This window comes from Centruroides vittatus, unplaced genomic scaffold (assembly GCF_030686945.1).
Source record: "Centruroides vittatus isolate TY-2023 unplaced genomic scaffold, ASM3068694v2 contig_3084, whole genome shotgun sequence".
Lineage (NCBI taxonomy): Eukaryota > Metazoa > Arthropoda > Arachnida > Scorpiones > Buthidae > Centruroides > Centruroides vittatus.
The window spans coordinates 307,873-331,249 of NW_027121983.1; the positions used below are offsets into that span (position 1 = coordinate 307,873).

Sequence of the window (23,377 nt, forward strand, 5' to 3'; positions counted from 1 at the left end):
ATTTTTATTGATTATGACGGATATATAATGAAATTCAGTAATGTAAATGAATTGTTGTTTATACTATTTTAAAAATAATGGAACGTCTGTTTGTCTGTAAACGTTCTTTGACATTTAATATCGTAAAAGTTTACGGACAGACACGAGCACGTATGAATTAAATGGAAAATTTAGGAGTAATAAAATTTATTATTTAATCGAAATTATTTTATTTTTACTCCACAAAGTTTTAACAAAATTTATTATTTTATTTTCTTTAAATTAACCAAGTACAATTTTATCGGTCGCTGATCAACAAATATTTAATTGCTGTTTACTGCGATAAAGTACATTCTAATTAATTGTTTTAATCGCTGTTTTATCTCATTTTAATTGTAATTAAATTGGAGTTTTAAAAATTAATTATGTTAATCAAATTTATGTATTTATAATATAGGACTCTGTTCAACATTGCTTCAAAACACGAACTTTAAACCGGGTAAGCAGATTGTTGGGCCACTTGTATATTGGTACAGGTGGCATGGAAGTATGTACAGGTCCTTTGCATGTTCCTCCTATTCATTCACTAAAATTTTCGGCCCTAGGGATGGGCCGAAATACAGTTAATGATTAGAAACACTTCAGTATTTAGTCACGTTTCTTCACGCAGTTACACACAGAAATCTAAACACGGTTTTAGGCCATCCTATTTACAGAATTTTTAAATTAATTATTATAGGAGTTTAAACTAGAAGTGTCTTCTACACTTTACATGATATATCTTGGTGTATTCCCTGCTAAGGGAGTTTAATTTCCTATGGCACTTAAATATTTCATTTAATGCCTTAGATCTTTAAAACTAAACGTGAAAGTTAGTTCAAGTTAAATTCGAATGGTGTATATTTATATATAATAATAAGCTTTAACTTCGAGATTTGTGCGGGGAAAACCTTTCATCCCGGTCACGTTTACAATTGTAAATTAAATATTAAACACCTTTAAGTTTTAACTTTAATAATTAAAGAACAATTAAAATATAAAGTAATTTATTACACGAAATTAGGTAAATTAAGCGGTTTAAATGTAATATTTTATTATACATTTTCTTTTTCTTTATATAATTGCATTTAAACAATTCATTTTCTTGTAATATGTAATATTAATGAACCTCACTTTACCTCATTTTGCATCATTTATTTATAAGTTTTGATGTATGAGGAAAATTTATGGAAATTTTAATTAAATTATTAAACATTTAAGAGACTTTTCTAAAGAGAAAAATTGCATTAAATTTAAAATAACCCCCTTTGAATAAATACATTTATTTATTTTTTTTTTTTACGAATTTAGATCATAAATCTGTTTTTAAAATCTTATCAAATTATAATAATTTGTAGATAAAATGAAGCGAAGAAAATTAGGGAAAATTGTAAAATTTAATTTCTATTGTAAGCCCAAAAAACCTGTCTAAGACGGAACCTGTATAAAACGGACACCCGCGTGAACGGAGAAAAAGTAATTCGATTCTGGTTTATACGAGTTATTCTGCGTTAAAAAATGTATTAAAGGTTTATAAAATTTAATTTTTTTAAAATTTAAATATATAATCATTTTACTCGTAATTTTGATTTTTATTGCGAAAAAAATTACAAAAACGAAATTAAAAAATTTTAATTGCATTTTTATAACGTTTAAATATAATTAGAATATTAATTGAATTTTTCTAAAATTTAAATGCAATTAAAAGTTTCATTTCATTTTTATAAAGTTTAAATATAATTATTTAAATTAAATTTTATTTTTTTTAAAACATACAAAAAAATGTAGAAATTATTTATTATTATTATTATTTTAAATAAAACACAAATTATACATTAAAAAGTTAATAAAGTCAAACTAATTTCTACTTTTCCGAATGTTATACATTACATGGCAGTGGCAGTTTACTCTATGGGCATAAAGGGCAATTTCCCGAGGCTCCCTATTATTGGGGGCCCCAAACAATTTTATATAAGAAAAATATTTCCTCGCAAAAATTCCTGAACTCAACACGGTACATGGGGCCTCTTAATTCCAATTTGCCTGGGCCCCATGAAGCTATAAGGCGTCACTGAAGTGTGGCCATCGGTCAAAAATGACCTCCAAAGATTTTTACATATTTGAATCATTTGAAACGTTCATAAATCTAAAAAATTTAGGGATTTTTCCTGTATTATAGTTACGTGTGGGGGGCAACAACTTTGTTTACCTTCTTTGAAGCTTAATAACTCCTGTGCATTTTGTCGAAGATGTCTGAAATTTTGTAGGAGGGTTGGGTATTAGGTGTTTAGATGCTGTTAAATTTTGGGGATTAAAGGTCGAGGGAGTGAGGAGCTAGAGCTAGAGAAAGTCACGTGTCATACAGATGAGGTCGGACTTAATAAAGATTTTAAACGTTATTACAGTTTTAAATCTTTTATAAAGCTCATTTCCACTCCGAAAAATTAAGCTTTCTGCATTTTATAATAATTAATAGTATAAAAGTTATTTTTTTAACACAATATGATAACAGATGGCGCCCAAAATTTTCAGTACTTTTTTTAGCCGGGAAAGTTACTCATCTCGTTGCTGGATTTTTTTTTTTTTAAATTGGAATTTTATTACTTTTTTACATAATAAAAATTGTAGAATTACTTTTAAAAACTCGTAGAATATTGCTAATATTCTCAAAAATTCCCCATAGAATATTATTGTAGGGGGATGGAGAATACATTTGTAAGATGGCAAGACGTATGCGAATGGCGTACAAATCGTCGTTTTATAAATGTACAAGGAATCTTATCGTTATAAAATATCATCAAATGGTTTCTTCCAGACTATTAATTCACAAAAAAAAAGAATAATAATATGATATCTTTGGGATTTAGTGCATATTTTTCTTATGGGGGGGGGTAAGATTGTGTAGTATTGTTCTGTATGAAGAAAGGAATAGAAACTTATGATTTGTGGCCTTGTAATAATAAAAAAATAGACATATTAATAGTAATATTTCATACAAGAATTGCTTATATACTTAATACAGTAATACGAGAAAATGTTGGATAATAAATAAGAATTATATTTACTTTCTGTGAGCAAATCTGAATGTTATTATTCAATTTAACTTGATAAATAATGTTGTTTCTGTAATAATATTATATATACTGTATATATTTTAAAATTTATAATAAGTTTATGCTTTAAAAAAATCAATTTTTTATTGTTAAAGTAAGGTTAATTTGTGTGAGGGAAATTGTACAAAAGGCCCGAAAAAATTATTATTTTAAATATGAAATAATATTATTATATGTTAAATTTTACGTAAATTTATTTTTAAAATAATAACAGAAAAAAATCAACTGTAAGCAGGGCAAGATTTAAAGGTAAAGATCTACTATAGAGCCTGAAACTCTCATACTGTGAGGCCCTAACCTTAGGGCTTCATACTGTGAGGATGTGAGGCCCTAATCTGTTACAATTTAAGGTGTGGTGTTTTTATTATTCGGCAAGAGAAGGGTCTCTTATAGAACGTCAAGAAACAAGGTCAACCTTGGCTTTAAGCCCTATTTTTAGCGCACAAATTCTGGGTACTTGGCTTAATAATTTGGTAAGAATCACTAATTAATTACTTAAAAATTGAATTTTAATTATTATTTTTTATTTATTAACATTAAACTATGTTAAAAGTTGTGTTACAAATATCAAAAAAATTAATTTTTCTATCTCAAAGTGACGTTAATCTTACGTAATACTTACACTATAATATATATTAACAGTATAGAGTACTAATGTATGAAAAATTAAAGCTTTTCCATACTTTCTACACTTATTCCTTGAATAATTTATATGCGGTTGACTTTTCACGTTGCGATTATTATTATCACTAACTTTCTCCTGTATGTAATAATTTCATAAAGTAAAGTTAAAGAGCAGATATATTAAGTAATATCCCTTAGGTCAAAGGTCAAATATTATACGGATCAATACGAGAAGAGTCAATTAAGTTAATGCAAATTTCCGGATTTTTATTCTGAATGTCAAGAGTTTAATAACCCACAGTTTGACGTTGAAAGATGATAATGATTAACGATGATATACGTAACAATACGAAGGTTAAAGTTGACTATTGTTACGTAATAATACAAAATTGAAATCGAGTTTCTTATTCGTTTTCAATGAATGAAATAGACAAAAAGAAAATGTTCAAGCTAACACGAGCCTTGCAGTGAAGCCAAATATTACTCTGATTTTTTTTTCCTTGTTTTTTTAAAATAAAATATTTAAAAAATTCATTTAAAATTTTTTAAAAAATGTTATAAATTCTGTTTTTAATTGGCTCGTTAAATTTTTACTTTCGATTTTTTTAAGGATAATTTAATAGGATTTAATTTTCAACGTAACAACAACCATTCAATTACGCTTCGTTCAATATATAATGCATTCGTGTGATGAACAACGAATTTAATTGGAAACGTTACAACTCGAATTACGTTTTAAATGTAATTTTGCGGTTTTTAATTATATATAAATTATTAAAATGTCTATATTTTTGCCATTATTTAAAGAAATTAACAATTTTTCTTAGTATTTATGTCAACTCTTACATTTCGATCTCATTAAAAATAGATTAGGTTTACTAAACAGAAGTAGATTAAATTGTTCGTTTTTTGATATTTCACACCAAAATATATGAATTATTTGCTATTTTGATAAATATTCGTTCCTTAAATTCCGCATATTATAACAAGGGATCAAAATTTAATCAGCATATTTCATGATTTACTTCATTAGGTATCACTATCAATCAGCAGCTGCACGCAAGATATTTAGGAAAATTAATGATATTTTCAGTAATTATTTATGTCGTATTATTCGTATAAAACTATATTATTAAATTTCGTTAAATATACAGCGAAATCAATTTAAAGTAATTAAATATAATTATTTTTATCAACCGATTTCATTAAACTTAAGCCAGATTTATGCGGAAAAATAATCGATTTAATTAGCAAAATTTTGATGCAGAATCCTTAATTGGCTTTAATAAATGTTTTAAATTAAGTAATTTAGTTTAAAAGCCCAAAAATCTTCTGTACGTAGAGCAATAAAGTCGTTAAATGACCTTAACTGCATTAAATGGGTCAGTACATCGATACGTCTATAGCTCATATTATATCAATTGTTGATGACGTTTCGTGGCATTTTATGCTATTTAAATTTAATTTATAATGTATTTTTTTATTATATTTAAAGAAAAATACATTATATAAACAATTAGTGCCACATTATTAACCATAGAAAGGGCATTAATCAGTTGGTGTCAGTGTAAAAACACTTGGTCAGCGAATCGACACTCTCACACGAGGTCAACATCCTCTACACAATAAAGTTTCCATCACCCTTTTATCTTTATCATAAAGTATAGTTTGGAAAGTTTCTGAAAGTCTACGACATAAATTTCGATGCTATCATTCGACTGTTAATGATATGTTAATTACTCGAGGGGGAAGACAAAGAAACCAGCGGTGGTGACTAAAAAGTACAGGTTTCTAACTCTCCCTTCCTTCCTATGTTAACTGTACATTAAAGTATCCATTTAGGTCAAGACTTTATCTTGTATTTGTAGTATAAAACTAAGGTATAACCTCTTATATTTCGTGTTAACACGATATCTCAAAGGGTAAAGTACGATGGTGATAAGGAAGAGTGCTACTGCCAGATTTGATAATTATGGATTCATTTTGAAAAGGGAGATGAATTTTGATAAATTTCTTTTTAAATTTATGTATTGTGCATGATGTCGAGTGAATTTGATACATTTTTCTATGTACAGTACAGTGAAACCTGCTAATGTGACCACTGGAGGGGCCAGCTCATAGTGGTCATCTTACACAGGTGGTCATATTATACCCAATTTGCATTTGTTTAAAATGGAGGTACTCACTTGGCCTTATTTGTTTTAATTGCAAATTATTCAACTGCAGCTTAGTAAAATCAGACAGTTTTTATAAAGATTTTTTTTTTAAAAAAAGATAAGAGATGGGAGTTGTTACCATCAAATAATTGAATGCCAATTAGTTCTCTTGGAAATAATTGGGTTAGTCAAGTATCTACTATCTTAAATAAATATGGTCCTTCTATAGGACCATTTATGGAGAGGAATGAGATGAGTGAACTACTTAATTCCCATTTTTCGAAAAAAAAAATTTATTGTACACGTATGTTAAATATAATTTAACACATTATGTAATTTCTTACATAGTTTTTTTTTGCCGATATATTTAATAAAATAAGGACTGAAGAGGCCCATAAAGCCCGAAATTATAGAAAATAAATCGAATTTTTTCATCAAAAAGGAGTGTTCCTGTGTGACTTGTTTCCAACAGTAGCTTTGTGATAATTCCACAACTAATTGTGAGAACACAAGTACTAACAATAAAGTTTATTAATGATGATGATGATGATGAGTTAATGACATAATAATGAATAATTTTTTAAAAATTTACATAAAATTTGAATTTTTTTTAAACAAAAATACATTTTTTTTTTAATATCAATTTTATAGAAGAAAAAAATACATAAGATGCATTTCTTCGCTAGTATTTTTACCTTGTTGAACTTTAACTACGAACTGTGGTGTTTACATTTGAAGTGAACATAAATTATAGAAAACGTTTCTATGTTTACAACCATTTTCTTTAGGTTGACCTACATTTGCGCATCGAAGACGGATAGTCCTTTAAGATGATATCCTAATTCTTCCTTACATTTCATATTTCCTGAGCTATTTCTGTACTTTCAAATTAGCAGAGATCTTAACTCTTAATCAGATAAATATTTATAATTAACGGTTGCTAAGTAGCGCGTATAATGAAGTGTGTTGGCACACGTTTATGTTCAAATTTTGCACGGGTTTTTTTTAGTAATTACAAGGATTATTATCCGTCGTTAATGTTAAATAAATTTAAAATGTATTAAATTATATATAAATTAAGAGTTAAGTGTAAAACTATAGGATAGAAATTTGACTTTTTAAAGAGAAATTAACGTTAGAAATAATTTTTTTTTTTTAAATTGCATTTACTTTTGCACATTAGTACGTTATTTCATAATTAATTTGAATGCATAATTGATTTTAGATGCTGCACAAGGCATAAATTAAAAATGAAGCATTTTTTTTAAATAAAGAAAATGCCATTTAACACCGAATTTGAGTATTGCTTGAAGGTATTAATGCAAAACTTTAAGCATTTTCCTATGCAAAAATAATTGTGTGGAGCATTTCACGTCTTCACACTTAACCAACATCCCTAGAATCTACTACAAAAAATTAATGGAGGGTGAGAAGAAACTATTTTAAGCATTATTTCAACGAAGACTGCATTAAATTAATTTTTTAAAAATTCTTAAAATTAACTATAAAATAATAGAAATTACGCATAAAAGTTCCTCTTATTACACTTCAATCTGCAAAATATTCGCTAAAAGAAGAAGAAGTTTAATTAAACTAATTAAGAGAAATGGAAATGATGAAGCTATTTTTAATTAAGTTTATCATTTATTTAATGGAAAGGCATTGGCCTGGTGAGGAAGTTGTCTTGTTCTAATCATTCTCCCAGTGTGACTTATTTTTAGATGATAACGATCCTTGAAACTTTCCACTTGGTATTTAGGTCTCGTGACATACTTCACACTTTGCTCCACTCATTCTCCATTTAAATATATGAAACTTTGCCTCTTACTATCGTCATTTTGATCGAGCGGTGCTCACTTTATACAGTATTGAGAACACTAATATATATATATATTATTGATATAGTAAGTGTGGACTGCACTAAATCCAAAATGCAAACACGTGCTAGAGGGTATTGATTTTCTACTGAATAAAATTCTCCAAGATGATAGGTAAGTCTTTTTATATTTATCTGAATTGATTTTCTGATCCCTTATCATCCATGGATTAATTTTTAATCTTTCATGACTTTTACCTGCCTTCCTGTTAATAAAACTGCAAATAATTAATTTAATACGCGAGTTAATGAGAGTTTTGTTAGTGTAAGTGAAACACCTCCGCCCAAATTTCTATTCCGGTGCTTCTATGTACAGTAAAACCTGTTCAAGACAGACTCGCATGGTTCCCAATATTTAGCAGGTTTTTTTCGCATATATTCCTTGTAAAACTGTAAATAATTACTTCATACATGCGATAAAACCTGTGTAAACCTCACGGTAGCAATAGTTATTCTCGTTTGGTTTTGGACAGGTTTATCACAGAATATCGCTGTGTTTTGAAGAATTTGTTTTGTTTTAGACAGGTTAAGTACTTTTTTATGCTATTATTTCCATAAAATCTTGTACTTTTTAACTTATTTTACGTAAATTATCTCTCAAATAAAAAATATTTCGGTCTCCTTGCTCCTCTAAACTCGATACTTGGCGCTTAATGTGACACAAGAACTGATCCCCAAACCGCTATATTTATCACAAATAACTTACTTTACACTATAGTTTAATATTTATTAATTTTACAGCATGATTTGGGCGGAGTTCATACATTTTTACACTTCACTAGACGTGTATTTATGATGGGGGGTGTTGATAGTTTATGTATGAATTGACTAATTAATTCCACAAGCCCTCTCGATACTTGTACTGCGAATTATTTAATATTTTTGTATATTGATGTATTTACTTTTACAAAGTTTTGAACTTTTAACTAAACTCTGTTACCAGTAAACACAACAAACACAACAGAAACTTGATACTACGTGTAGTTCGATACTGAACTACTGTAATTTTTCGTACTTGGCCAATCTTTGTACATATATTTATTATTTTTTTAATATAAAATAATATATCGTTATTTTGAGCGGATTTTATTCACTTAATATCGCTTAATTTGGGCGGAGTACTTACAATTTTGTCTGTTCTAAGTTAACACGACATCTTCTCGAGCATTTTTTGTGTTAATAAATTGATTTCTAATCAAATATTTGTGTAATTTTACACTGAAAACATGTCGAAACCGTGTATAAAACACGGATAATTCGGGCGGAGGCATCGAATTAAGTAGAAAAATAAAAAAATTTAACGTTATAGTAATGTATAAATTCAAGAGTTATAGATCCATTCAAGTTATTTATTATGATTTATGTGAAGTGTATACATGAAAAATTCATGTATTGTAAACACGTTTCCTGTTTGAATTATTGCATTGAAATCATTGTCATGTATTAAAGCAGGGACCAAATAATCTACAATGACTTTAAATGCAATTTACGTGAAATATTCCACATTAAAATTGATATAAATTATTTCTTGTGGCGTGTTTTATGAGGCCAACTTCTGAATTACTATTGTTTTTAAACGTTAACGCCATAAAAATGTTTTATATAAATATTGTGTTTGGAGTTAATTAATTAGACTTGGCGCACAATGTGTATATTCATCATAAACTTGACACAGATATGTAAGCTATACAAGTAATGTTTAAACTATACGCCAAGTACAGCACATACATAAAAGATTTCCATATGTACACATTAGAAATCTTGGCTATGTACTTGGCGTATGATACGTACAGTATATTACATAATATTAGCAATAAATTAACACATAGTTTATGTATATATGGCAACACAAATTTTACATATTCGAGATTTGACGCCAAGTTTTCTTGGCGCATAGTTTATATAGTAAATATTCAGGCAGAGTTTATATATAAACTACTTGGCGCATAGTTTATATAGTAAATATTCAGGCAGAGTTTATATATAAACTACTTGGCGCATAGTTTATATAGTAAATATTCAGGCAGAGTTTATATATAAACTACTTGGCGCATAGTTTATATAGTAAATATTCAGGCAGAGTTTATATATAAACTACTTGGCGCATAGTTTATATAGTAAATATTCAGGCAGAGTTTATATATAAACTACTTGGCGCATAGTTTATATAGTAAATATTCAGGCAGAGTTTATATATAAACTACTTGGCGCATAGTTTATATAGTAAATATTCAGGCAGAGTTTATATATAAACTACTTGGCGCATAGTTTATATAGTAAATATTCAGGCAGAGTTTATATATAAACTACTTGGCGCATAGTTTATATAGTAAATATTCAGGCAGAGTTTATATATAAACTACTTGGCGCATAGTTTATATAGTAAATATTCAGGCAGAGTTTATATATAAACTACTTGGCGCATAGTTTATATAGTAAATATTCAGGCAGAGTTTATATATAAACTACTTGGCGCATAGTTTATATAGTAAAGGTTGAGGCAGTGTTTACTTGGCGCAGAGTTTATATAAAAGACCTCGCGTATCTATACGTGTAAATAAACGTATTATAATTAAGACAAATGTAATTATATAGAAATCGTGAGATGATTATTACATCTCAACGACTTTAAAATTAATCACAATTTATATAATATCCATCTTTAATCCACTATTGACGTAACACTAATTACCACTTTAATCTCAGTAAATTAGAATCATCTGTATATATATAATATATACTTCTGTAACTAATTAAACAATGTAATATAATATATATATATTTTTTTAATTCTAAATTCATTACGCACGACGCCATTTAAATTACTCAGTAAATGTAATTAAAAATTTAATTGCATATTTTGGCCCGAAAGTCGATCGTAAAGTTAGAAAAACTAAGACATTTTCTGTCTTGGCAACGATCAGACATCCAGATGTTCGCTTTTCTCGCTTAGAATCCATGTTTTGAATTCTTTATGAGTAGTTTCAAGTGTTGTAGCGTGGAACGATGGCTTATTTCTGGGTACAGTGTTATGTGTATCGAAGTAATTGTACTTAATTTAATTATTATGGGGTCGAAATATGTCATGGTGACGTGTTCTTTGATACGTTACCTTGACAACGGGACCGACCTTGGGTCATCTTTTTTCCACATCTCTTAACACGTGTCACCATTCAACCTTGAGTATAATGCAGTAAAACGTTTCCTTCGTCTATTCATGTAGTCACTGTATAATAAAGAATTCATGAAAGTAAATTAAGTAGTATTTTTATTATATTTAGTTTTTCCTTTAGTAATAATTCGATACTGATTCACGTGCCTAGAGGCCCTCCAAATATGGGAGGCCCCTAAGCACGTAATGCACATGCCCCCCGTGGCTTGTTTCAAACAGGGCAATTGAATGGGTACCCCAAAGAAATCTTTTATGAGAAATTTCCCTTAAAAAATTTCCTCGAAGAAAAATGCCTGAAGTCAACACCCCAATTCAAATTCGCCCGGGCACCATGAAGCTGTAATGCGCCCGTCGGAACTAGGAAGAAGCAATTTTACTGTTGTTATTGTATTTTATACTGAATGCCTAATTCTATAGCTACAATTATTAGTTTACGAGTCGCAAATTGTATAGATGGGCCCTGATCTTCTGTACCTAAAGGCCTCGCAGGTCTTAATCCACAGCTGCTCTGAATATTGTATTAATCACTCGGTGTAGAGTTTCTATATTGAATACTACAATCGACTTAACCGTGAGGCCTAGGGGGCCCTCTATCTTTGTATATGAATAAATTTAAAAAGTGAATTTGAATGCGATAAACTCAATTATACCCGTGTATGTACAGTAACTTAGTGCTAATGGCCTCATCCATAGTGGTATTAGGGCCTCCCCTTAAATGTGAATATCCTGTTTCTCATGCCCCCTGTATCTCATGCCCCCTAACTCCTCAGTGTTATATTGGGGCCTTCTTTTGTATTGTCTCGTCTCTTCCCTTAATTGAAGACTTGGCACGTGATAACATATACACACGAAATAATTAAAATTACTAAATTATTTAATTTAAAATAATTAACCATTAAGTGTGAATTAACAAACGTAACTTCAACTTTAACACTTGTTCAATTATTTTAACGATAGAAAATATTATAAATAAATGAATTTAAAATTAAAAAAGTAAATAATATAATTTTATATGTATTTTTAGAATTACATCCCGCAAGTTTTGTTTAGAAATAAAACGTAGACTAAACAGAATATAAAATTCTTTGTTGTTATAATAACAGAATTCCTCAATACTTTACACACATTTAGCGTTAATGAAAGCGAAAGATTTTTAGTGTAGAATTAACGCGAAATGTTCTGTCTTTTAGTGTGAAATTAATGTGAAATTTCCCATTTTTTATGTAAAACTAACGTGAAATTTTCCATTTATTTTAGTGTGAAATTAATGTGAAATTTTTAATTTTTTGTATAAAATTAACGAGAAATTCTCCATTTATTTTAGTGTGAAATTAATGTGAAATTTTCCATTTTTTATGTAAAATTAACGTAAATTCTCCATTTTCTATGTAAATTTAACAAGAAAGTCTCCATTTATTTTAGTGTGAAATTAATGTGAAATTTTTCATTTTTTATGTAAAATTAACGTGAAATTCTCCATTTTTTTATGTAAATTTAACGAGAAATTCTCCATTTATTTTAGTGTGAAATTAATGTGAAATTTTTCATTTTTTATGTAAAATTAACGTGAAATTCTCCATTTTTTTATGTAAATTTAACGAGAAATTCTCCATTTATTTTAGTGTGAAATTAATGTGAAATTTTCCATTTTTTATGTAAAATTAACGTGAAATTCTCCATTTATTTTAGTGTGAAATTAAAGTAAACTTTTTATTTCTAGTCATATTCAGGATGTTTGGAGTGTGTCATGAAATCACAATTGAGTGTTGTGTGATGCCAGACTGTGTCATCCATGGCTGACGAATCTGGGCTCATTGTCGACATAACACCAGAACTGCAAAAAAACCAAGAATGCAAGTCGTCGCCTGTAAGTCCTCGATACATTATTCTACATTCACATAAATGACTTATTTTAACATAATAATAACATAATTTTCGAAAGAAATTCGATTAGTTGAACCTCCAATAACGGCCACCTCTAAACAACGAGTATTTTTCCAGGAACTTTTTCATAACGAATACAAAGTAACCTCCAAAGAACAACCACCTCCAAGCCACGGCCACTTCTTACGTTTTCTTTACAGGCCGTTGTTTGCAGGTTAAACCTGCGTAACAATAACGTTATTTTATTTATATGTTTCGGGTAATAATATACAATTCTAAACGTTAAAAACGAGGTAACTGCGTAAGATTTTATGAGGAAATTTAAATGTTAAGACGAAGAGAAAGAATTCGAATAAATTATTTTACTATTATAAACACAGTAAATAGCGTTAAAATTCTATAAACAATTTACTTAAACAGTAAAATTTAGTTCCCCCCCCGTTTTAGTGTCGAAATTTAATTAGTTTCGTGTATAATACGCAGGAATTTTGCATGAAATCCAATTAATTCAAAGTGTTACTTTTTAATAATCATGGCAAAAATTTACTTTATAATTTAATTAAAATTTATTAACTTTAGAAAATATAACAATTATTTAATTAATTAAAATATTTAAAATAATTTTCGTTTAAATTTTTTATATAATTTTTAAGCGTTAAAACGTTTTTATTTATTAATTTTTTTAACATTCAAGAAGAGAAATTTTAATTTAATTTATTGTTTTATTCTTAAAAAGGGCAGCAATTTGTGTTTAGAAATAAACCTGTTCAGAAAAGAAACCTGTCTAAACGGGAAACACGTTCGTTGCCATGCGAGTCCGGCTTACACAGGTTTTGCTGTAATTGTAATTACGGCGAAACCTGTGTAAACCTGACTCGTAATTGTAATTAACTGTTTAAATAAAAAAAAAAGTCTTAAATATAATTTTAAACAATTATAAAATTTATTTTACAAATTAAAGAATAAATTATGATTATTTTATACGTTTTAAATTTCAAAAACATTAATTTAAATAAAGTAAAATAATGATTAAATTAATTACATACAAATTTTATAAAATGAATTCTGTTTTAATTATTTAAAAATTATTTATCAAGTTTTTAAAATAGAAACTTAAAAAAAAAATAATTAAAAATTTGAATAAAAAGTTATAAGAAAATTAATTAAAACTTCAAACATTTTTAAATTTGCTAAAAATGTAAAAAAGCCAATTAAAATTATCTTTAAAATGTTAAAAAAAAAGTTAAGAAAATTAATTTGTTTTTAATTGTAGAAATTTTTTTTTCTAATTTTTTAAAATAGATTATTTAATATCAAATTTTAATTTAAATAAATGAAAGTAAAATAAATTGTCTTTACTTCCCTTTTATTACCCTCTGTTAACAGAGGGCAATAAAAGGGAAAGTACGGTCATGTTATGTATAACAGAGAAAAAGTATAGTGACCATTGAAAAAAATTCCCCAAAATTTTTACACGTGACCTTGAAACGTCTAGAAATTCCGAAAAATTTGTGGGTTTACTGTACATATGGATGTTAATGTGTATGTGTGTGTGTGTGTTGGGAGCTCGACTTTGTTTATTTAATTTGAAGCTTAATAACTCTTATTCCTTTGGTCGAAAATTTCTGAAATTCTGCAAGGAAGTTTGTATATTAGGGGGGTTAACGCAGTTAAATTTTGGTTGTTAAAGGTAAAAGGAGGTGGGGAGATACAGGGGGGTTCACTTGTCGTATCTCGAGTAGTGTCGAACTTAATGAAGATTTTACTGGTTATTACTTATAATTAAAAAAAAAGACTCGTCACTACCCTGAAATTAAGCTTTTTGCCATTTTATAATGATAGGCGATTTTATTAAAAACTTTTATAACAGATGGCGCTACATGCAAGTTTAACTTTTTCTGTGTTGAATTTTTTTAAAAATTCAAAATTCCTGTAAAAACAAAAATAGTAAATAATTTAAAAATATACAAAAAAAAAAATCTTATAAAATTAATTTTTTCAATTCTAGAAAGGTTTATTAAAAAACGAAATTTAAATTTAATTTAATTTATTTTTATTTTTAATTCTAATTTAATTTTTTCGTGATTAAAAAAATGCATTTTTTAAAATAATTAATTGTTTTTTTTAATTTCAAAAAATTTAATTAAAAAATAACAGTAAGAGGAAAGTGAAGAGAAAAAATATTTTCAGTTAAATGATATTAAAGTAAATATTTTTTTTAAATATTTTTTTTTTATTTTACAAATTTAAATAATTCTTTTTAATATATCAAATTAACAAAAACATTAACTTTTTGTTATTTGTCTTACAATTTTTGTGTGTAATTTCACACCTGTAATGGCTTTGTACAGGTTGGGGAGGTCCTACTTACTTTTCTGAGACATTAAATATATTAAATAAGCAAAGAAACGGAGTTAAAAATATTTTATTATGTGTTTTAAATAAGAAAATTTGATAAAAGTTAGTGTTTTTAATACACAAGGTATACAGAGGAATGAGTAATTTATAACGGGTCCACTGGTGAGTGTCCAAATGTATAAAACCATTGGTCGTGGGTTCGTAGCTGAATATAATAGATTTTCTCCACGTGTCAAATACGTGAATAGTATGCAGTTTTTCGTAGAAATCTTCCCGTTAGAGACCCCCCTTGACATCAAGTGTCTAACATGTAAATAGTGGCCACTGTTCCATAGAAAGTCCTCTCCTGAGGGACATCTCGTGGAAGATTGTCTGTTTGTTGTGTTGCCCTTGTCTATCAATCCAATTTGTAATAAATTTTTTTGAGCCCTGGTTAATGTAATACCCGGATCAAATAGCCTTTATAAATCTGCTCGATATACCCGGAGGGTTAACATACATAAGCAGACACTATCTCAAATAATAATATCACGGGGCCTAGTTGTATGTTAATCAATAGGAAGTGCGTGTTCAAACCTTTAATAACGTCCAACTCTAAGCGGTGGCCATTATTTACGTTTTACTCAGTGGCCTTTCTTCAGAGGTTCATGAACTAAAAACAGTTACAAATCATAAACTAGTACAGGTTATTTTTTTACGGTATTTGCATTATATTTTTTAAAAATTTTAATACAAAACGAGGAAAAATTCAAGCAGATTTTATTATTTTACCTTTTATAAATTTATATAATTAAAAATTAATCATTAGTTAGTGTTAAGAATGCATAAAAATCTATGAAATTTTTAATGTTTTCACTTAAAAATTTGTTTAATAATTTAAAAGAAATTTATGTAATAACTTTGTTTTTTTAATATATAAAAATAAAACAATGTTATACAATTCAAAGAAAATAATATAATTTAAAAAATAATAAAAATTACCTTTGAATAGTTTCCGCTAAATAGAACTTAACAATTTTTATATTGAAAATGCCACTTAGTTTTTAATTTATTTTAATTTAATCTATAAAAATTAAAAAAATAAAGCATGTTTTAAATAAAAAAAAAGATAATGATAATTATATTTTTGTGATGATTTTTAATTGCTATTTTTAATTTTATAAAATTAAAATAATAAAATAACAATTAAATCGTTGATTTAATTGTTTTACTATTTTTATTGCGATTTAAATTGTATTTTAATATAATTGAGTGTAATTGATTTGTGTTTTTTATTGTAATTGAAAAAAATTTTTTTGTTAAAATTGTTTTAACTGCGTCTTAATTGTAATTTAAATTGAGATTTTTGCTGTAACGTAAATTGTAATTAACAATACAAACGCAATTAAATCAATTACAGCAAAAACGCAATTTCAATTAAAATAAAAAGACAATTAAAACAATAGCAATAAATTACATTAAAAAATGCGTTCTTTTTGTAATTTAAATTGCATTTTTAATATAATTAATTGTAATTGATTTAACTGTGTTTTTTTAAATTTTAATTTAAATTGCGTGTTTATTGTAATTAATTTAATTGTAATTTTATTGTTGAATTACTAATTTGGTATGCGCTTTTAGTATAATTTAACTTTTATTTTTATTGTAGTTTATTTTATTCGGTTTAATTGTATTTTATTGCAGTTTATATTGTAGCTTTTTTTATATAATTTAATTTATAATAAAACAAATTAATAAAATTTGTTAAATGTTTGTCTACTATGGACTGAACTTATTAATAGGACGTATTGCACTGGTGTTTTGGTTTTTGCAACCGAGGAAAAAATTTATTCATAGAAACAAACAATCTTTATTTTCACATTATATCATACCTGTACACTCTCTGTGTTTCTGACCTTAGGTCCCTCCTCAGCAGTTTATAAAAGCATGGTGCTAAAACGAAATTTATAACACTTTAAAATAATATATAAGTAAAATTACCCGACAATAATACTGTATATAGTTGTTATCATGACTTATAATTACCTTATGTTAACTTGACTTACAATTTCTCCATTGACAACGATGGAGAAATTGTGTAAGTACAGGTGTACTTACACAATTTCTCCATCGTTGTCAAACAAAGAAAGATTGTTTGTTTCTTTGAATAAGTTTTTCTTCGGTTGCAAAACCAATACACCAGTGCAATACGTCCTATTAATAAGCTCAGACCTCGTAGACAAACATTTAACAAATTGTAGAAAATAACGACATAGAGGCATATAATTAAATTAATAAAGTATTTAATTAAAAAAAATATGAACGATAATAGATTAAAATTTTAAAACAATAAATCATGAAATTTATATATATATTATTATTGCATTTTCTGGTTTTTAACTACTTATAAATTCGAAATTTGTTCGAAAATTTAAATTATGTTTATTCAGGATATGCCATTTTAATAAATTTTAAACTTAAATTAATATTCCTCGAGAGATTCCTTTTATATATCGTATCAACTATTCAAATTTTAAGTGTTTATACAAGAATTAATCTCTGGAAATTTGCAACATTTGCAAAGGTCCGAGGCTATACACGAGACAATTTCTTGAATATAATAAAATTTCTTGAATTTAATAAAATTTTGATATAAAATTAATAAAAAAACAAAGTCAAATAAAATTAAGATAAGTTAATTAATTTACTAAAACTAATAAAAACAAAAATTTATTGTAATTGATTGGTTAAATTGTGTTTTTTAATCGCAATTGATTAATTTAAATGTGTTTATTAATTGTAATTGATTGATTTAATTGCGTTTTTAAATGTAATTGATTGATTTAATTGCGTTTTTAAACGTAATTGATTGATTTAATTGCGTTTTTAAATGTAATTGATTGATTTAATTGCGTTTTTAAATGTAATCGGTTGATTTAATTGCGTTTTTAAATGTAATTGATTAATTTGATTGAGGTTTTTTTTTATAATTGACTAAAATAATTGAGTTTCTTATTGTAATTTAATGTGTTTTTATTGAACCTAATTCTAATTAGTTTAATTTTATTTTTATTTATAACAAAATAAAATCACTGTAACATTATTAATAAGAAATAAAATTAACGAAAAAATTGAAACTTTAAATTAAATGAATTTTCTTTTAATTCAATTTAACATCCTGAACATGCTTAAAAATTAAATAGATTTAAAATAATTATAATTTAAAAAAAAATATATAAGAAAATTAGTTACTTTTATAAATCTCTTCTATAATTTAAGGTAATTTTGATTCTGTAATTGTTAGATTTTAAGTAGACTAAAAGGGAATTAATGAATAATTAAATGGCACATAATCTTTTTTTCCCATCTTATTAACGTTTTATTAAGTTAATTATGAGAAATAATTTGAAATTTTTAATTCTAATTTTAATTAAATCTGCTAAAATTATTCGGTTAACTTGTAATTCGTTGTGTTCATGATTCGTAGAACTGAAATTTTTTAGTAATTGGAATTGAATTTCGATTCTTGATTAATTCTTGTAATGTTTTCAATTGAAACTGTGAAATTTCTTTAAATGATGAAAATTTCATCACTCCAATTTGTTGATATTATATAAGTTTTAAGGATTCAAACGATGGGAATTCAGAATTCATGTAATTTTTAATTATTTAAACAGTATAAATTTTTGAATGTATGAAATTTTACTGATTAAAACAATAGAAAATCCCGAATTTATACAGAATTTAGTAATTCAATCAACTAGAAAATCCTGAATTTATATAATTATGAATGATTTATACCATAGAAATTCTTTAATTTATGTAACTTTTATAGATTCATATACAGTCTACATTCTAGAATTTATATGTCTACTAGTAACCGAGTGGTTTAAGTAATAAACACTGATCGAGGATTCACACCTGAACAAAGGGTAGTCACGTGGAGTTTCCCGTGTTTTCTTCACGTGTTTACTACGTAAAACAGGGGCAAGTTTCACACCCTTCACGTGTCGAGTTGCCTTATCTAATCAATTCATTTCATTGAAATTTATAGAAAAACTATAAAAATCATGCTACATATTACGATAACATTGAATTTTAATAATAAAATAACACATGAATTGAAACAGTCGCCATTTTGTAAATGCGATTTTTTATTAAAATATCATTGAAACGTTCAGAAATTGAAAAAAAAATTCTTTTATTAGTAATTCGAAGATAAAAGTTCGCACAGACAAACGTACAGACACTAAAGAAAATCGAAAGTCGTAACTATTTAAATTGTATGAATAAATAAAATAACAATAATAATAATTGTAAGAAATATAAAGTTTCAAATTAAATTATTTAAAAATTTTTAAAAGTTTTTAAGTAATTAAATTTTTATAAATGTTTATAATTTATTAAATATTTTATAATATAAATATAATAAAAATTTTCTTAAAATATTACATTTTTCTAAAAGAATTTTTTAAGTATAAAAATAAATGTTGGATCGTTTATATTGCTTACAGTTTTTCATATAATTCTTAAATAAAATATAATATAAATTTAAATATAATTAATTATTTTATTAAATATTTAAATATTTTTCTAATAAATTTATTTATTTTTTTAAATTTAAATATAAGTTAAATAAAAGAAGCTTCTTATATTTTTAGAGTGGAGTGACGTGTTCCTTCATTATTACATTATTTAGAATTTAAAAAAATTCCTTAAAAATATATTTAATATATATATATATATATATATTTATATATATTATATAGAAAAAATAGGTATAAAATCTTTGAATTTTCTTTAAAAAAAATTAATTTTTTAGCCTTACTTTACATGTAAGACATGTAAAGAAGCTTCAGGTGTTTGGTGTATTTGATTATATATACAGCAAAACCTGTCATAAACGGAACATTAATAAAACGAAACTTGTCTAAACGTGAAAAATCTTCGAAATACGGTGATTTTTGCGTTAAAAACCTGTTTAAAGCGGACAGCAACCGAAAACATACGATTCCGGTTTACACAGGTTTTATTGTATAATTCTAGTAAAGTTTTTATTGCAAGTAATTCAATAAAGTTATAAAAATAATTTTATTATTGATGAATTGTTACTTTTTTTATATGTATATGATAGAAGTGTTGAATAAGTGTTTTAGTCTTTCGTACTTCTTACACTCATTTGTATTTAATAAATGAAAATTTATTAAATACAGTGAAACCTGTTAAAACCGGACAAATATTTTTTCTGGTTTTGCAGGTTTCTATTCTAAACATAGTTTTTTAATGCATAAAAATCGTTGTGTCCCTTTTAGACAGGTTATGCAGTATTTTAAAACAAAATTTAATAAAAATCGAAATAATTCACTGTAAATTACATTTTTTTTCGTGAATTTTCTTAAGTGTAAACAGAAGTAATGAAGTTGTTTATATGTTTAGTAGTTTATTATACTTGTTTTTTGAAAAGGAATTTGTAAAGAAGAAATTTAAAATAAATAAATTTTTATAATATATACACTACTTAAGCGGATTGAATATTATAAAAATATTATTGATATTTGTTAAATTTAAATAAATTTAGTTTTATTATTTAAATTTTATCATTTTAAGTTGATGTTTTTGAATTATAAATTGAGTAAGTGTAACATAAAAATAAAAAAATGCCAAAGAAAAATTAATAAATATATATATATATATATATATATTTGTCTTATTTTATATTTTGATTTTATTAATATTTAATATAAAAAAATCTTGTTTTATGTAAATTTTTTAATAAATAAACATTATTTTCTTGTTGATAACTCAACGTTACACTGTATAAATGCAGTTGGAGTGTTTATGTATTAAATACAATAAATTTAAAATTTTTGTCTATTTTTAAGGAAATTTTCATGTTTCATTTAATTCTTTCTTCATAAACTTGTTATTTTATATAAAATTCTATATTTTTCTTACGTTTTTCTTGATTTTTTATGGCGTTAACGGACCCAAAACTTAGTTAACTTGTCTTAACACTTAACTTATCTTATCCAGATGTGGCTAACTGACCGAATCTGTAAATACGGTCGAACCTCTAAACGGCCACCTCTAAATGGCGGTCATTTTTTTGGGGGGGCTGGAAATTTTAATTTTGATGTGGCATACGAAATAACCTCCAAACAACGGTTATTCTTTTAAAATGTTTTTTATGGAATTCATAAGGAACATGCCTGAAGAAATGGCCGTTGTTTAGAGGTGGCCGTTATTGGAGGTTGAACCCGTAATGCATGACAAACTATGAAAGCGGGAAATTTCACAGTATTTTCAGTCTGTAGATGGTAGAGTAATGGTGCATTGATGCAAAGTAATGATTCTTTGACGACATCCATTCTTTCTCAGAACATGACATTAAGAATTAATGTAGAAAACATTGATAAATGTCCAAAATTGACGTAGATTTTGAAAAATATCACAATAAAATCTGTAATATAAATGTTTTCTATCGGTAGATAAATATATCAGGTATACACGTAATGATATACATTTTACATGACGTAAAACCGACATCAAACTGATTGATATCATTAAGTTCTTGCAGGAAGAAAATTCACTTTTAATGGACATAATGGAGATTATCTATTATAAAATAGAATAAAAATTGCTTATAAATTTATTTTAAACAATTATTTACAAAAAGAATTAAAATTTTTACAATTAATTTCACATATATTAAGATTTTAAACACAACCAGAAATTATTTACTGTGACATCATGACAGGTGGCAATTTTTAATCACCGTTTAATTTAAAAAATTATGTGATTTCCCGGAAGTTTGTATATAGTTCATCCGGGTCTATGGCCCCTAAGCTTACCATATCCGGTGTGGATTTTAGTACGAGTATCTTGCCCCTGTACATCATACTTCTCCTGTTAACAAGCGAGTCTTGTCAATCATCTATTTAACTCCCTTCTGGAGAAAATGTTGATTTGAAATCACGTGATTTCTGGTCTAAACCGGAAGTTTCGTATGTAATTAATCGGGGCTTTCGGCCTCTAATCTGCTCTCGATCTTCTGGTTTTATATTTGGTCCATATTTACTGGTCCATGATTTTCATCTGTCTAACTTCATTTTTCAGATTAACGAAGGACAGACAAGCAGACGGACAATAGCTGGAATGTATAAGGCTGCAATTTGAAAATTCCAGTTACATTTGAAACTTATTTCCTTTAGCTAAATGGATTTAAATTTTATAAAATTTATTCGAAATACAATTTTATATTCTAGATTATTTATATTTATGTAATTTATTGAAATAACGACAAATTATACTGTTTAAAATTTAAAATCGTCCATTCTTCACGATGGAAACGTTCAGTTAAAGCTCCATGATGGATGGTGTCGGATCCATTTTTCGATTGAGGGGAATTAATTATTAAATATATTCTTACTTTAAATAAAGAAGAGGATGATGATGATGTTGTAATGATGATTAATTCATCATTAAACTGGCGACATTTTCATTAATTTAATTTAATTAACAGGTAGTTGTTAAATACAACTTGTAACACGCGATGATGCATGTTGTAAGTTATACAGTTTAACTGTTAAATGGGAAGTAAATTTCTAAGTAGATCTTTATTTTTGTAATTTTTTTTACATGAAATAAACCTTAATTTATATTCATTTTTGCATCAGTAGAAGCGGTAATTATTTAATTAAATGATCTATTTATACTTATAATTGTAGCTGTTCTTAAGGCATGTTATATAGTGTATAAATTTTTACCTTCTTCCGGAATAATATTGATAAAAATATGATTTCCTATTGATATCAATATTTCCGCAGCCGAATATAGAAATTTCACGCGAAATTTTTCAAAAGGTCGCAGTTTAATGCCCTTTTCTTGCCGGATAAGATAGGAATTTTATGCTGTGTTGCTGCAGAATAAGGTAGGAATTTTATGCTCTGTTGCTGCAGGATAAGGTTGGAATTTTCTGCTTTGTTGCTGCAGGATTAGGTTGGAATTTTATGCTGTATTGTTGCGAGATAAGGTAGGAATTTTATGCTGTGTTGCTGCAGAATAAGGTAGGAATTTTATGCTCTGTTGCTGCAGGATAAGGTTGGAATTTTCTGCTTTGTTGCTGCAGGATTAGGTTGGAATTTTATGCTGTATTGTTGCGAGATAAGGTAGGAATTTTATGCTGTGTTGCTGCAGG

At 26.5% G+C, this 23,377-nt stretch overlaps 1 protein-coding gene across 1 annotated transcript in view; it reads left to right on the forward strand.

The window, feature by feature from the left end:
• Positions 1-23,377, forward strand: part of LOC136973083 (1-phosphatidylinositol 4,5-bisphosphate phosphodiesterase epsilon-1-like) — a 121,392-nt gene that overhangs the window by 15,765 nt on the left and 82,250 nt on the right. The window contains 1 exon segment of the mRNA XM_067267772.1: positions 12,680-12,826. Coding sequence (XP_067123873.1) covers positions 12,752-12,826 — 75 coding nt within the window. The 5' untranslated portion in view covers positions 12,680-12,751.